The sequence below is a fragment of the Scomber japonicus genome, chromosome 6 (genome assembly GCF_027409825.1).
Source record: "Scomber japonicus isolate fScoJap1 chromosome 6, fScoJap1.pri, whole genome shotgun sequence".
NCBI lineage: Eukaryota > Metazoa > Chordata > Actinopteri > Scombriformes > Scombridae > Scomber > Scomber japonicus.
The window spans coordinates 7,737,477-7,755,817 of record NC_070583.1 but is presented as its reverse complement, the minus strand read 5'-3'; the positions used below and the strand labels follow the sequence as shown (position 1 = coordinate 7,755,817).

Below are 18,341 nucleotides of genomic sequence, written 5' to 3'. Positions count from 1 at the left end.
CTGTTCCACCAGCTTCTGTAACTCAGTGCAATCTCTCATTCAGCTTTTCTTTCATCTGCCTGTCTGATAAAATTAAGCATGCTACTCAGGTTTACTGTCCTTATTCTAAGACAACTTGGCTCTACTACAGCTCTTGCTGACAGTTACCACAAAATGATCAGACAGCTGGAGAAGACATCTTTATTACGACCAGCTCCATCACACAAACTACCCAGTCTGCCAGCGTCACACCCTGTATCATGTTTATACTTGGTCCTTAGGCCAGGCCAGCATGCAACAAAACACAAACATATAAAAGTTGGAGAAGCTGCATTACCAGAAGATCACATCACCATGAGAATTTAGACTGACACATCCACAGAGGGAAACTTTAGTCTCTTTACATGCAGCATCCAGCATTAACATTTAATGTAGAGTTTTATGTGTTTCATATCATGTGCTTTTGAGACTCTTACTGAAATTTGTACTTATATAACATTCAGCAGCTGTTAACTAGATGTAAATATTTAATTTGTACATACCTGCACAATTTCCCTACCATATCACTTTTCAAGCCATAAAGCAAATATTGTCTTGACATACATATTTTTCCTCCTCTGTCCACAGCTTTTATTTAACACATACTGATAAAGCTGCTATCTATTCTCCTCCCCTCATATATTCCTTCAACATTTCCACCTAATATGTCCCAGTATTGAATGCTGTCATCTGTTTTTCATCTACTGTTAATATCAACTGCTTGCTATGTTTTTATTTTCCACTTTTCACTGTCTGTATGCTTTTACTGTAAACGCTCTCATTTCTCCGCAGGGATCCTAATAGTTTCATGTCCTCACGGTGATTGACAGACAGATAGATTAACTCTGGGTCATGTTCCTGCTTCTGCTCAACCCCCCAAAAATGCCCAAAGTAGTGCTTATATCTGGGTCAGCCTCCTGCGGTGGGAGTCTTAATGTCTGACAAAGCTGAAAACCTTGGGAACCCCCTGCTCTCTCAGCAGTGACCCTGGACGGTGTCATCCAGCCTCTAAAACCAATTTTCTTTTAAAATGCCTTGGAGACATTATCATTCCAAAACACTGGATCTGCATGTGTATTCCCAGGACAGATTGATCTAACGTGGGTGGGGAGGTGACCTAAGAAAGTTAACTTCCAGTAAGGCGTACTGGTTCCACAGGGCAGCGAGGGTGAGCTGTCCTACCGGCCAGTCAGTTATTAACCTGTTTCCACAGAGATGATGACGGGAACACGGTCTATTGTCTGGAAGTCATTAAGAGAGCCAGGGGTAGCCAGGGAGTGGCTGCATACCTCTGTTAAACCCCCAGCATGTGTACGCACACACGCACACGCACACACACACACACACACACACACACACACACACACACACACACACACACACACACACACACACACACACACACATAGACTCTTCAGCTGTGCCCTGCTTTCATTTTTTATTCTTTTCTTCGATATCAATCCACGTCTATTTTTGGTTCTTACTGCTGGTAAATATTGCCAAACCAGCATTCAAAAATCTTTTGATAAGCAGTTAAATTGCCAAGCCATTCATGCAAATTAATAACAGAGGGACAAATAGTCATAATTCCCATGTGGAGATGTTAAAATTAGAGTTACGATTCTAATGCAACATATAATTAAGATTTTAGTGAACATCTCATATGGTTGTGTGTATTTTGCTTCATCACAAAAACATGCTTGAAACTTTCTCTGTCTTTCTCATGGCTGTATTAATAGCCACAAAGACGGGGGTGGGGGTATGTGTGTAGAGGGGTATGCTGCCAGGAATCCAGCCGTAAAATGCTGCCAATCTCTGAGGGGGAGATGGGGGATAAGTAGAGGGGTAAGGAAGGGGCCACAGAGACAGGGATGGATGGATGGATGGATAGTTGGATGGATTGGTGGGTTCTGACAGATATCTGGAGTTGTACTGTACATCACAGTAACAGAGACATATCATTTCTGGCTCACCCAGGGAGTCTCCACAGACAGAGTGTAAATGTCAAATGTCTTCGTCATGGAGATAAACACTACAATCACTCTCACTGCTCTGCAGGGTAACCCATCGTTCAGCTGAGCTCACACACAGAATCAAACACACTCATTCATCTACGGATTTGATGGTGTATGTATGAAGAAATAAAATTACTTTTCTCCATGCAAACTATAAAACAATGTTAAAGCATTATACATTTTATCCTAACTCTGTATGACCTACATTAACCAGTGTTTTCATTTTGATTCAAATGACTATTTGGGGATTGTCTAGTAATGAGCCAAAAGTTCATTGTCTTGGTTTTACAGCAACTTTAATGTTTCGGGAAGAAAGGGAAGAAAGTGGAGTAAGTATCAAGTAAAATTCCCACCGAAGTTGGTGAAGACTGCAAAACTAAAAGGAGAGTGAATAACAGACATTCATCCAGTGGCTAAAAACATTATTCCATATAAATGCTACTGGATGTGTAAATGAACAGCTGTTTGCTTAGTCATGACAACAAAAGGCATATACAACTTTTTCCTGCTGTCATATTGTAGGGAAAAAATTGATTACGTTATAATTGCTTGGCTACTTTCTTCAAAATATCTTACTGAACAGTCCTAGCAGACTGTATGATAAAGTTGATGTCTTATATGGGAGGTGTGGAGCCTACGACAGACTCGAGAAAAGATTCTTTGAAGACCAAGACCTGAAGGCCCAAACAAAACTCCTGGACTACAGTGTGTTGTTTTCCCCATTCTGCTGTACTGAGAGGAGTCATGTGCCTACAGATCAGCTGGGAAGACAGACACACCAACTTCCAGGTGCTTGAGGAAGCCAACATAACCAGCATCTCCACCACAATAATGCTGCATAAAACTCACCCGCATGTCCAACACAGTTCTCCCCAAACAGATCCTGTACTTCCAGGAAGGAAGGTCAGCGAGCACCCGGTGGGCAAAGGAAACCTTTCAAAGACAATATCAAGACCAGTCCACACAACACCAGAAATTCCACATCACATTGAGCAACATTGCACTGGACAGGCTCTCCAGGAAGAAATCCATGCAGGAAGGAGCTGTGTGTCATGAAAAGGAATCCAATGTGACGCAGAGACGAAACAACAAAACCACAAGATGAGAGAGAAAACCACAATCAGCCTCACAGACATATGAAGATCCACAACAGAGAGGACAGTCATACTCACCATGAGTGACTGCCAATGACTTATATGGGAGAAAGATCTTCACTTTGCATACATTTAAATAGGGTCAACCTAATACTTTATGCTCAGCAAACAACACCATGACATGATTATCCTTTGAAATTCTGCTGAGGCCAAAGACCAGAGCAGCCTTTCCAAATATGGAGAAAAACGACACCAGCTAGCTGTTGCATCACATTTTAAAATGTGGGAAGAATATTCTCTGTTGGATAAACTCTCCCAACCAGTATGTGTTTCCACCTTTTCCATAACTTCAAGGAGTGTCTGTGCATGCGTACACGTGTATCAGCAGCCAGTAATCACAGTAATCACAGCGTAATTCACTTTGGATTGGGATCAGTACATTTAAGAGCCCTGAAAGCACAATCTATCCATCAACCTATCTGCAGACTGTGACTAAACTGAAATGCTGCAGGGCAAATGAAGGGGTCTGTTGCCCGCGTGTGTCTGCAGATAAGAAACAGATAGGATCGAGGTTTGAGTTGTGTAACATTAGTAGGAGATGGAGCTAATGGATGGAGACTGAGCTTCAATTGGAGTGTAGCCTGATGGAATTTGTACTAATGCACACACAGACACACACATATTTCATCATTCTCATTATTAGCTGGTACATATTCTACTGAAGGTAGAATGAGATCAGAGCAAATTGCATCTTAAATGTTCAGTCCCGATTTTGAACATCAGTGTATCATTACTGTCTAACTCATTTTATTAGCTTGGTATAATAGCTTTGAAATTAGACAAAGGTGGAGACAATGGGTACCTTCTGTCTCACAGCAGTTGTATTGTGAGTAGCTACAGATGTTTCTCAGAATTAAAACTACATTTGCCATAAATCCTGTTGCCCCCTGCAAGAATGATTTGCCTTTCATTCCTTCCACTGTCTGCCACCACCAGCTACAACTTTTGCTGAGTTTGTACCACACTGTTAACAGCAGATACACCTCAGAATGTGTGTGTGGTTTATTGATGTTAAGTGGCTACATGTAATTAAAGCAAAGTCTGTACAGATTGTGCCATAGACGAAACACCACCACAATGGCCCCAATCTAAGCGTTTCAATCTCAAGCAAGTGGTTTCAAATCAAAACCACAGCTTGAAATTGAGGCCATTGGAAAAAAGTCCCTTTAAGCACAGAACCACTGGTGGCCACTAGATGCTGGCTCCAAAAAATCCCTTGCTCCAATAGACTCCCATTCAAAAAGCATGAATCTCTCTCATGAAATACTAAGTCAACAAATTTTTTAATGAGCCATTCTGGTCTCTGATAAGTGTGCTGGTGGTCATTTGGAAATTATTGCTATATTAGTAAGATATAAAGAATTATTATAGCGTTGATACAGTTGACAGTTTACTCCCCGTCTCCAGGACTTTCACTGAGTGGGACTATTGTTTCAATGCTTGATATTGATAACCATACCTACCCTGTTAGTGAGTTAAAGTTTGCACTGCTAGGTGTTCCAGATTTTAGTCAGCATTAGCTTCCAAGTCCAGTGTGTTTCCAGAGTGTGAAAAGAAACTCTTAGTTGGAAAGTCCTGACTCCAAACTGAAAAGATGGCACTGACATTAAGCAGCAACTCTGGGCTTCAGAACAGCTCCATTATAAACCAATTATTTCTCAAGTAATCTGCTCTTACGTAACATATGATGCAAGTGCTGCATTGAGCCATAAATCAAACACACCCAGGCTGTGTGTTAACAGACAGCAGTAGATAACCCTTTGACCTGACGTTGCCAATCTGATCTGTTCATCTCCTAATGGAGCTCTGCTGATATATGTGTCTATCTATTCCCACAACACACATTCACACACACATACCTTCACACACAAGGTGCTAGGGAAATACACTGTATCTAGTGCTCTGCAGTATTGAGTATTGAGTAATACAGGTGTGGTTTGGGAAGGTATTTGAAGGTAATTATTAAGAGAGAGAGAAAATCTGAGCCAGAAAGAATAAAGAAATATGAGAGTGATAATAAATTATAATTAAGTATCCAATGTATCAGATGCAGTCCTTCTATGAAAAATTGGATTTCATCCATTCAGTGCCATCAATCTAATTGATCAATACTGTCAATATCTGTTGACTGAGAAAGTACTGTTTAAATGGTAATGGTCAACACTGAAACAGTACCACAAGTAGAAAAGTGCCAAAAAAGTGACTTAACTTTGTAATGTCCATTATACAACATAATCAATCTAAAGTCTAAATCTAGCCATCAGAAGCTACTGTGATCATATCAGACCTAGCTTAGTGTATTGAGTTCATTGTGGGTGCCTTTAACTTATTATGAATACAGCTTAGAGAAAGATTACACAAGTTAAACCTACATAGGTTTAGCTTTAAAAGAGATGGATTCAAATGCTTTATTCAATACAAATATTAAAGCTTACTAACATCTGTGGATGTATAAGAGCACAGCAGGGTTCCATCTCCTCCGCAGCTGTATACACACTGTCCTCAACAATCATTGTGTACATACTCATGTGAGTCGGGCCCCTGTCTGTTTGGGCTCACTCTTATTCGTGGAAACTTGCAGAGGCTTTAAAGTATGTTGTCTTGTGATCTCATCTTTCGATATGTGTTTGTTATCTGATTGGTGGAAGGAGACAGATGAGGACGTGATTGGGTCGGGGGCACCACAGGTCAATCAGCATCATCAAGCCGCAATGATTCACATTTTCTGTGAATTTGTCACAATATGAATATAGTGGGCCTTAGTGTCCCACTATATTCTAAATGTCACCTCAGTTATAGTTCCAACCTGATTATTAAAAACAATAAAAAATAAAAAATAAAATAAAATCTTAAAATCCACTTTATTAATTTTTCCAGAGCTTTCACCTGCTGATCAGGACCAATCTCCCCTACATATACAACCACCTGCTATCATGTGACCATAGTTCCATCACTTGATGACAACAGAGCAAACTCTCTTCACTAATAAAGACCATAAGATGTGGTTGAAATCTCAGGGGGAAAAGCAGGGACCAGTAGTTTTGCAAAACTACTAATATAAATGAACTTTCATCCTCAGTGTGTAAGATTTATTGCATAAAAATAATAAACTTTAAGAATGTATGATAGATACAAATGAAAAGCTGAAAAACTAGAAAACTTGCTGAGGTGAGATAAGGACAGGTGGGAAACAGGGAAGAGAAAGAAATGAAAGAATGATTCAGATGAGGGTCGATTTTGTAATCCCTCCACACTCAATGTACTTCCAATGAAGCACAAGAACCTACACAATGGCCCATTGAGAGTGCAGCTTTGGCCCTGTAATTGGCAACAGCGGTGTTGTCTGCAGACTGTCTGTGTGTGTGTGTGTGTGTGTGTGTGTGTGTGTGTGTGTGTGTGTGTGTATGTGTGTGTGTGTGAGAGAGAGAGTGATGGGAAGCAGAGGAGGAAGAGGAGACATTGTTGGGCAGGCTTAGGTCTTTGTCCTAATCCTAATCTTGCCTAATTCCTGTTGCTCAGAACCATTAGAGGATAGAAAAGGGCTACACAGCTGCCTCTTTATAAATGTAAAAAACCTTCCTTTCCCAGATGGAAACACACACACACACACACACACACACACACACACACACACACACACACACACACACACACACACACACACACACACACACACACACACACACACACACACACACACACACACAGCTGGGTATCCATTCAAGTATTTTTATACGAATTCCAATGTACTGAATCAGAAAAGTGGAACAGAGGTGGCAAATTATGACAAAACTTCACAAATATTGGAAAACATTGATCAACATCTGGATTTTTTGTCAATAAATACTGACTGAGAGGAATAAATCTCTTTTAAAAAGTATGCCTATACCTACAGTTTATTTAACCTGAAAAATGCCATGAGAAAGCAACACATTTTTCATTTGACTTATTGCTTGATGAGAAAAAATGCTTTGCTTATTTGGACAGAGAGAGAACACTCAGTAAAAAAAAAAGGATTCATAATTCATACAGAACGGTGTGTTTTTGATATGCACGGGATCGTGTTGACATGCCGCAGGTGTGTTTTCGATGCGAGTGTGTGTGTGAGTGTGCAGGTGTGTGTCCTCTTGTGACAATTTGGCAGGTCACGGTGAAGGTGCACAGTAACAGCTGGAGAGCAGGCTGGGAGTCAGACACGCCTATACACATCTCTTTGGCACGGAGAGCTTCAGCTTGGATTCAAGCTGTTAAAATTGCCTGCAGTGTGTGTGTGTGTGTGTGTGTGTAACTGTCAGGTATCAAACCTGTTTGAACAGCCAACTGAACTTTATGCACTGAATCTTCCACCTCTCTCTCTGACAGACAGGTGAGGATGTGGCAGGAGGAGCGAGCTACAATCAGGATTCTACAGTAACAGCGATGCATCAAGATTTGACTACGTGGACAAGAAAAAAAAGAAAATCCCATGAAGCTGATTACTATCATGAGAGCAGCATACACACACACAGTGAACTTTTTGCGCACTTTCTGAATCTTGTTTGATCTCATCTGTGTGCCCCTGCAGTTGTGTGATTGGCTGACAGCAGGGGATCTCCCACAGCAGAGACACAACGAAACAAAGGTGCCCTTGTGTTGTTTAGCTCTGACCACATGATTTCACAGCAGATAACATTCCTCTGTTGTATCCACCAAATACTTTGGTAATTGCAGATATATGAGTACCAGCTATTTGCATAATGTGTACAGAAAACATGTGATTTTTCCGACATCTAAGTAAATTCAGACACATAACATTGAAAACCTGAGCAAAGTTAAAATGCACTGTCTTCTGTAGGTGCAATCTGTATCATTTGCGAAAATGTTTATCAAACTGGGACATGTTGCATGCAATGTCGTAAAAATGTTGATCTGGCCACCTCCTGCGTGTAGCAGACCATCAAAAACAGACTCTGTATGCATAAAGGATGTGCGTCTGCTGTGAGTTTACAGCCAAGACAAAATGCAGAGCTTCACCGAGGGCCGACTTTGCTCCAAATAAAAAGAGAATGACAAAACTGGCCTCATACATGATAAATATCATACTTTCCACTGCGAGAGGGAGTATCCTGGAAGTAAATAACATTCTCTGACTACAACTGGACTCCCTTTTGTCACAGAAGATTTAATCACAACTCTACGTTTGGTAATAAATACACAAAATAACATGCTGTTATCATCTACTGTTGATTGATACACGATGGGGTTATAAGATAAACTGCAATTGAAGGAGCACCTCTACAGTAAATCAAAGTATTTGCCTGAGGAGATAATGTAGGTGGTCGAAACATTACCAATAATGTTAAACTGAGCTTTTTCTTTCAGGGATTGGATATACAGTCACTCCTTGTATTGCAAATTAATAGATTTTTCTATCTAGCACCTATCCCGCTGAGGTGTTGTGGATGTGGACTACCCGACTATGGTGATTTATGGTACAGGATATATAGCTGGTTTATGAAAGCTGAGTGTGGAACAAACAGATCGGACCAGTAGAGGAGGTAGAGGCTGGTTCCTCACCCTGTGCACACCTTACCATATGCCTTTTTGTGAGCTTGACGGGTTTGTGCATGATGATAGGGTGAGGGTTAGACAGCAGCTGTATATTTTTCCATATTTGGTTAAAATATTACTGTCTGGAACATAAAAATGAAGGAAAAATAATTTGAATAATTCCCTGCAGGAAAATTGTGGAGATTATTACGCCAAACTGCAAGTTATCACAGACATAGCAGGGACCAGTCATCGATCACCTGAGAATGGGAAGACAAAAGAGAAAAGAAAATCTTGATTGTCTCCAGCTGATGTCTGCTCTCTTATGTATCTAAATATTTAGGCAGATTGGACAGATTTTCCTCCCTGCACTGAAACAAACATGAATTTATGGTCAGGAAAATGCCAGGAAAACTGCACGCTCATCATCAACTGGTTAAGTGATGCAACAACAGTGGTATGGATTACATCCAGGAGATTCTGTTTCTGGCCTCAGCCGACAAAAGAAAAGCCAAAAGAGGAAACCAATTCAACTATGCAATGATGTGGAAAGGGACAATTCTGAGACTTTAGACATGCTTCTGTGAACAGCGTCCCAGGGTGACAGTAAAACATTATTCCAATGATTCAGAAACCACGGAGCACTAAAACTCTTGACACAGGCAGTTTGGTCATGACTCATGCAGTGATAACCCATGATGCATCATAGCCTGGACATAAACAGAAACCAGTTATGTTCCTCATACCGTCAAATGATTGAGTCACACCTCGAGTGTAGACAAATCAGCCTTCTAGGAAATTAGGAAAACAAAACTAGGTCAAAACCTTGTGTATGGTTGAAGTGTACATGGTCAGTGTGTGAAACTGTGGCCAATCTGTTACAGATAGTCAGTGGTTTTTTCTATAATGTGAATTCCTAGATAATAAATGTTCATCTGCAATTTTCTGTAGTGGTTCCACTAATATTTGTTATTAAAGTGTACTGAAATAACATATCACATGACATGGTTAAACGTTTGAGCCAAATATAAGGGTATAAATGCAGTTGCAAAAACAATACTTTCCACTGGCATGTTTGATTTGAAAGAAAACTTCAGTTTTTATCTGTGGATGTCTATAAGCACTTTCATCCATACTTTCATCTCGCAGAATTAGTATGCTAGGCTAACAGTCCATCAGCTGTGTAACTTTATATATCTCCATGTGGGGATACTGTTCAGTCCATAAATGTGTGTATTTTCAAAACTTATTTCAAGACTGCACACAGGGTAATTGAAACTGTTCATTTTGTATTCTATTTTGAAAGAGCAACAGCCAATGTCCATGGTTGGTCCAGCTAAAATCACTGTTCTAAATTTATTGTGTGGCTTTTAGAACCAGTTTCACAACATCAGGGTCTGGAATTTTCTCAAACCAGAACCACATAATCCATCAGGTAAAGCTAAAGCATAAAAACCTTGAAAAGTGGAGTCACTTTTTTTTCACAGCGAGTGACTAAGCAAGGCCTTCATTTCACAATGCTAATTTCACATATTTGACTCAGGTCTGAGAAACCACACGACCACACTAACCTCACCTCCCAGGAGTCTGCTGCTGCTCAACTCATGTTACTGTACTTCATAAATCCTTAAGCATCCCAGTGGAGGCCTATTGTGCAACCGTGGTGACACATCCACACAGCCACAACTCAACACAGCTTCAGTCAAACTCACATTCCCAACCTAGAAAACTGCATTTCAATTACTGGATTACCTCATCTGGTCTTATATATTTAAACTTCCATCCATGTTACAAAGTATCTGGAACGACAGAGTTAAGTGGTGAATCAGTACAAATACCACAAACCGCAGCTCCGGAGGATACAAACTATACCTTTTCTTGAATGAGATACCCGAGAGAATTGAAATCTATTGAGGAAGTCCTTGAAATGTTAAGCAATGATTCCCAACCAAGTCCACTTGTACGCATGTGGGGTACTTCTGAAGTTACCAGGAAATACATCAAAAAACTGTACAGTATCTGTACTTTGTAAGAAAACAGAAATTGGTTTTCAAAATGTATTGGGTCAGCAGAACATGAGCACTGTGTGTTGCTTTTGAGAGTGCATGAAAACTATTCATGGTAGCAAGCAAGCTGAGAAAGCTAAACAGTTAGCTAAAAGTAATGGATTAATTGTTGATTGTTTGCCTAGCTAAATTAAATGAATAAAGTACTCGAACAGTTAGGCACATGTGATGGATAAATGGTTGAAATAGTTAGCTAAATGTATAGGAATGATTGTGATAAAGCAAAACTTAATGGATAGAAATTGTTAGCTGAAATCATTGTAGTATAAATGGTTAAAATAACTAAATCAGTAACAATGGAAAATTGCTTAAAATAGTAAATAAATAATGGATAAATGATTGAAATGTCCATCTGTTCCACTCCAAGTGGTAGCAGTTTGTATGCAAATGTGATCAGCCTTGCCAAAGTTAAACTGTATGAACAAATTATCGTAACAATATTCACTTTTACATTATCAATATAGATGAATAACCTGTTCTTAGGAATATAGCTCAAGGATATTGGTAAAAACAGATAAAAACAGTTTGGGAGCTTAACTTGTAAAGGATTCTGTATGAAAGTATCCACCATCTCTGTTCTACAAACATGCTGTACTCACATTGGTCTTGCTGGACACAGCAAAGGTGGCTCGGCTGGAGAAGCGGGTGGTGGATGGGCTGCTGCTGGACACAGGGCCTGTCACCATGGAGGAAACTCTTGAGCCAACAGGAGGACTGCTGGAGCTGGGGGAGCATGAAAAAGTGGCAGGGGGGGATGCAGGACTGGACTGACTGCTGAGGCCACTGTAGGTCTGGGGCTGGCTCCCCAGGGTGCAGGGCTGGAGGTGGAGAAGAGCCTGACTCTGAGTGTGAGCCTGACCCTTCCCGTAGATCACCTCCTTTATCTCATGGTGGTTCTCCTGAATGTCATTAAGGTGATTTTTGTTGTTTTGACTGTGGTTGTGGCTGTTGTTCAACAAGGTGTTACGGTCACATGACATCCCAGTGAGGAGCTCCACCTGTCGGGTAAGAGCCTCCAGCTGACTCCTGAGCTGCCGGTTCTCCTGCTGGAGCTGAGCCACAGCTCGCCCGAGAGGCCTGCTAAGGTTGACCTCCTCCTCCAGACGACGCTCCATGCCCTGCTTAAAAACGCTGACATCCACATGGATCTCCCTGATGGCATCCCGGAGAGTATTCTCATAACGTGCTAGAGCTGCACACACCGTCTCCCCCTCCGGAGAGGAAGACCGAGGGTGACACAAGTCTCCCATCTCAGCCAGGGTTGGGGCTTCCATCAGTGAAGCTGCTGCCACTGCTGACAACTTTTCAGTCTGTTAAGCTGACGTCTGCAAGTCAGATACTCTGGTCAGTGGAGAATGTGTAGCTTTAGTCTGAGGGCTTGGCTGGAGGGGAGGGGACTGATGGACAAGAGTTGGAAGGTGAAAGTTTGCAGGAGGGCAAAGGTCTGGTCTATGTTATCCCCACTCCTTCAGCTCTGTCCTGATATGTCCTGGGCTGCTTCTCCTTTAGTAAGCACACTGGTCAGACAAAAGGAAAAAGACTTGACCTTTGACTTATTAACAGCTGTGAAACTCTTCAGAGACTCTTTAGAGACTCTTTAGACACTCGTTGAACTCACAAGTGATGTCTCATACAAACAAACATTGGACAATATCCCAGATGGTGACAATCAAATCAAGGTTTGTATTATCTGCATTCATTCAGAATCTACAGCAAACACCTAAGACATCACAAGCTTGACTGAAACACAACATTTCAGGTACAACAAACCAAAGTTACTGCACTGACTTGATCAGAGTTTTAAGGAGTCACAGTGAGAGAAAGAAAGCATAAATATCTTTTGAGCCAGCTATGTTTCATAACTCCCATAAAACACAGCAGTGAGGTAATCTTCAGTCACAGCTGCAACAAACCTACCTCAGCTTCACTCTCCGCTACACTCCAGTAGAGCTTCCTCAGCCCTGAACAGCTGTATCAGTGTGAGTGTGCCCTGCCGGCTCTCTGGTTTGTTTAAACTCTCAGGTTGATCACTCCTCTCTTTTAGCCCGGAGGAGGGAGGAGAAAGGGAGGGATCAAGGAGGAGGAGGGTGGTGGTGGTGGTTGCGGTGGTGGAGTGAAGAAACAACATGGAAAGAGTAGTAAATGCGAGGGGAGGGGAGAGAGGGAGGCAGGCTGGGTAGCTTTTATCCTTGCACTGTGTAAACTTTTGGAAGGAGTTCCTTCCCTTTCTCTTCTCTTATTCTTACCGCACCTCTTCCTCCTACTCAGTGTCATCTTCTATTTCTCTCTCCCCTATTCTTTTCCATTCTTTTATTTGGAAAGAAATATACTCTCAGAGGCGTATTTGCAGTGTTGAATTACATGCACGTCACCTAATCTCTTATGTATACTAATGCATGATAAGGTGTTCTGATATTATAAAATAATGGATAAGACAAGGTGCATTATCACATGCTATATATACAGTATCATCACCACTTACAATAGAAAACAAAAACATTTCAATTACCATTAATGGACATTGTTCCTTTTTTTAAAACCTCAATATATGAAGTATTTTTGATCTGATGATAAGAGTGTTCTTGTTAGTAGTTTCAGCCACCAATACAGCATCATTATTGCTTATTTGATGTATTTATAACTGACCATAAACATATTAATTAGAAATGTTAACATTTGTTGTATTGTATAAGAGTTAGCTTAAAGACAGTTTTTTTGCAGACGTCAAACACTGAACAGGACACCACATAATTATAATCTGAGACCAACTATTGTAGCAGGGTTTCACTACTTTTCCTCTTTACCTGAAATGTCATCATCTCAAACACATTCGAACACGTGATCTGAAATACATTAATGGAAAATGCGAACACTGCATGAAACAAGCTTTGCAACTATGGAACCGATGGCCATTTATGGCTTTCAGCTCATTGGCAAGGTAAAGAAAAATGTCACATATGAAGCTTTCAGAGCAGGTTGAAGCTGGCTTTTGGAAGCTGACTTGCAGGGAGCTACTTACGTCAATTTTGGAATTTCGACCATGTTTAATATAGATATCCAATCTCCTAATAGTGTATAAATAACAGAAAATCACCTATATCTCCCCTTTAATTGTTTCAGTTAAATACACAAAGCAAACACACACACACTTAATATATTTTCTCACACTTAATCTTTCCCCAATCCCTTTGTACTTCTCTCATAATCTTTCCAACCCCACTCTAATGGTGTTTTGTTAAGATAAAGACTGCCACCTACAAAAGTGAAAAATGTGACTAGTGGGGGTGTACAATATAACGTCTAACTTTGATACTACTTATAATACATCTATCCCACAGATGTATGCCATAACTAGAGTGTAAATGACTACAGAGGGGGTTAAGGTGGGTATACATCCCACTGTGTCCTTGCATGTACTTTTTTCCACTTTTCTATTCTGTTCTATTGTAGTGATGTGTTTAATTGCAGGTTGAGACAGACAGACTGCCAAGCTGACTGCTGAGGACCACCACCCTCCCCCGTGTAACTGGACCCCAACAGAGCAAACATTCCACACCAGATAGCAATTGTGTGTGTGTGTGAGTGAGTGTGTGTATGTGTGTCCGCGCATTAGGCACACACATGCAAATACTTTGACATTTCACCCTCCTGCTTACTGTCAACAGTGTATGTGTGTGTTAAAGAGTGTGTGTGTGAGACAGTGAGCAGGGAGACTTGGGAGACGAGGAGGGGGCTCGGTGAGGTGATTTACTGGAAGATTGTTCCCCCACCTTTCTGTCTGTCTCTCTCTCTCTCCCACACATACACATACACACACACACACACACACACACACACACACACACACACACACACACACACACACACACACACCCACACAGTCTTACCTCTGTCACTTCTGGGGTATTTATATAAACTTACATTCATTTCCTGGAGACTTACCCTAACCATAACCATAACCATAACCGCTACTTACCTAAACCCAACCCTAAACTTAACCACTTTCACTTACCTAACAACTTTGTCCATTTTACCAACGTTTGTCCCCAATTTCCTAAGCTGTCCCCAATCTACTGGTGTTAAGTCTGGTTTTTGTCCCCAAAAGTAGCTGAAGTCATACCCACAAACACACACACACACATTCAGCCCCCTCCCCCCCCCCCCCCTCAGGGTTTTTATGTGAGTCCGCTGGGGGCAGTACAAGACACAGACGGCAACAAACCACTGTAGAGATCAGAGGTCACGGGTGTCAGCTTCATCATTCATCTGAGGTTCTTAAAATAGCAGAGCGCTGTCCTGTCTTTAACCAAATTAATGCAGATACATCTGCAAATGTATCCTTTGTATCATACTTCTGTCATGTGGAAGGTTTCCATCCTTGAAAAAGAGACAAGGAATCATTTCATATTCACTCTCTTTTTAGCTCTGGTTTGGTCACCACTAATTCTAAGGGGAACTGCAGAGTAAGTGATCTATAATTATTTCTGGCATCATATACAAGTGACCACTTTAGTCATAAATGTATTAGCAGCATTAAACCGTTTTTATTTTCTTATTCAAGAAATCAACTTCTCTATAGTACCTGTGTTTACTGAGCAAAATCATGATTCACTCTGTGATATGATTGACAAAATTGTACTAATAACATTAAAGGCCTTGCTCAGGAATACATGTGTGAACCTCTCACCCCTCATGAACCTAGTAAGGACCTCCTCCTTGTTCCCAGATCAAGGTTGGCAACTAGGGGTGACAGACTCTTTGCTGTTAAGGCCCACCGACCCTGGAACGCCTTGCCAGATGAACTTAGGAGCACCACCCCTAACAATAACCCCAACCCTAAACCCTAAACCCTAACCCTAACCCAAGTGTCTTCTTAAAACCTGCCCTTGAGTTATAGCTTGCAATTGCAGTAGAATGAGTAATCATTCTATTCATTTTATAACTTTCTACTTGTTAATTGTTGTTTGACGTTTTGCCTTTAATGTCCTTATCTTTCTATGCTCTGTGAAGCACAGTTGTAACAACTGTTTTGAACTGTGCTATACAAATAAAGTTATTATATTGTTCTTAAAATGAAATGATGATGTTACTCTCTAAATGATCAAATTGAATTAAGGTTAATTATAGTGAGATTAAACTATTTCCCATTTTGCTTGGTGCACCCTGATAGTTCCTGATGGACATCTTTAAGTCCCTGATCTCCACCACGTGGGAAACACAGTTTTCCAGTAACAGTGAGTCAACAGGTAATGTGAAATGACCTGCGTGAATCAGCGTGGTATGAAATGAAAAATTCAGCTGTCGTCACAACAATAGATCTCTCTCTCTACAAAGCCTCCCACAGTCCAAGCTGAGCTGTTTCATTGTTTTGATAATGACCAAATATGTTTTACTTCTCTGACTGACCCCCCTCTGTGCAGAGCTCAGGTTGTAAACGTCTAGTGTGATTACTGAGATAACTAGGAAGAGAACTAGGAGGAGAGGTCACACACTGTTCGGTTTTCTTCTCATCTGCTCTTAAACCTGGTAGACTTTTGTTGATATTGTAGAGACATTTGCAAACACACGTCTTCCTCTGTGTGGGGTGTCTGTCTCAACTGATTAAGTGTGGATTAGGCCACGTAGCAGGCTGGAAGACATCTGGGGGTTTGCACTATGTAGCATACTCATACATAAAAATATATCATGGTTGACAAGAGCCAAACATCTGCAAAAAGTAAAGAGCAAGAAGTGAAGACAGCACTTCTTTTCTCACTGATGCCTTTGAGATGATTGTGAAATTTAAAAAAAAATCACCAGTTTAATCCCACAACCAGATGAAGTACCAGTGTGCTCATGAGCACTTTGGGACGTGTGTCTCTGGCAAAATGTGAAGCTTTTCAGACTGAGCTATTGCTTTCCCAAAAATACCCGCCTGTGATACTCATAATAGATGTTTCACTGTTGTCAAACATTTACAACGTCACAATGAAACAAAACCGAAAGAACAGCAGTCTAATCAGTCCAAACACATCTCTGACTGTGATTACTGCCTTCAGATGCACAAAGTTTGTCCAAATAGTCAAAACAAGACAGACACCAGACGGATACATGATGCATCCTGATGTGATGAAAGTTCTCACACTGTGGCTTTTGCGGGGAAATATGATGACTTCACAATTCAGTAGAGTTTGATGTCAACAAAGCCAATGTATCATTTTATGTTCATGGGAAAATTAATGTACTGCACATGTACTTGTGATTCAGCATTCATCACTAAATACCCTCTGATACGGTCATATTTGACGGAAAGGTCATAACTTTTATTGTGAAACTCTCATTATTAGTGTTAGTGTATATATTTAGTTGTCACTGAACTGTCGTAAAACAGGCTGTTTTGGGTGTTGGAATTCTAAATGTACATCCTGGAAATATGAAAATGCCTTATGTAAATCTTATTCAAATCAGACTTTTAGCATAAAGAAAATATTCTCTAAAACACTGACATGACTCTTGTCTACTTCTGCTTTTCAGTCTCACCAACTGGTATATTTCCAACACATTTTTTTTGGCAACAGTTTACAGCTGGCGACATGAAAGGAACATTCAGTGCTGTATTTAAGTTAATATTTTTTCATAGACGGTCATTAAGCAATATGTTGTTTATAATTAAGTTGTTAATTATAGGTATGTTTGTATAAACATAAACCTGAAGATACCAAACTCAACCACATTCAACCTTAGTACTCTCTAATTTCCCCTACATCATTATCCCCCAATATCTCTTAAAAGGGGTTAGGGTATACACACACACACACACACACACACACACACACACACACACACACACACACTGCTGGTTACAGACTGTAAACATTAACAAGAGGGCTCTGAGTTTGTGCCACAGAGACGAGTGTACGTCACCATCACTTTAAAAAGAACACAAATATGTCCACACTCCCATTAAAAAAGAAAACACACACACACACACGCACACACACGCACGCACACACACACACACACACACACACATGCACACACACAGAGAGACACGATGCAAACATTGCATGCAGAAAGCGGAGCTGTATGAGAGCAAGCTGCCAAAGTCAACTTTGTCTAAACATGAAAATGAGTCATGCTGCATGTAGATCAAATTAAATGACACTGCTACTGATAATCAACACAAATTCAGTTAAGGGAGTTGTACTTGATTCTTCTATTCCAGTGCACTTCAGAGGGGAGAAGAAATACAGGAAATGCTCTTTGTACACTTCTACATTTATCTGATAGCCACTAATACATTTCTGAAATTTTACTTAAATTTTTATTTTTTAATTATTTCTGCAGGCTGGTGATATTTAATCACTGAGAGTGGTTTTCAGACGTAAACTTTAACTTGTTATGGCGTGATTTAATATTGTTATACTTTTACTTCAAGTATTTCCTCTATCACTGCTTACAGTACATAAGCATAAGCTACCTGTTTAGCCTGTGTGAGGTATGACTCAGTTTATTACCATGAGTAAGCAAACATCGTGGTAATAAACAAGCTGAAACAACCATGCATTGACAAGTTGAAA

The 18,341-nt window shown here is 40.5% G+C and overlaps 1 protein-coding gene across 2 annotated transcripts in view; it reads right to left on the bottom strand.

Annotated features, from left to right (window-relative positions):
- The window catches only part of smtnl (smoothelin, like), a 28,348-nt gene extending 15,572 nt beyond the window's left edge, over positions 1 to 12,776 (bottom strand). For both annotated transcript variants that reach the window (XM_053321607.1, XM_053321608.1), the window contains exons 1-2: positions 12,700 to 12,776; positions 11,382 to 12,299 (exon numbers count right to left, since the gene is read on the bottom strand). In XM_053321607.1, the coding sequence (XP_053177582.1) occupies positions 11,382 to 12,056 (675 nt within the window). In that variant the 5' untranslated portion in view covers positions 12,057 to 12,299; positions 12,700 to 12,776. The remainder of the gene's footprint in view (positions 1 to 11,381; positions 12,300 to 12,699) is intronic.
- Positions 12,777 to 18,341: the final 5,565 nt, after the last annotated feature.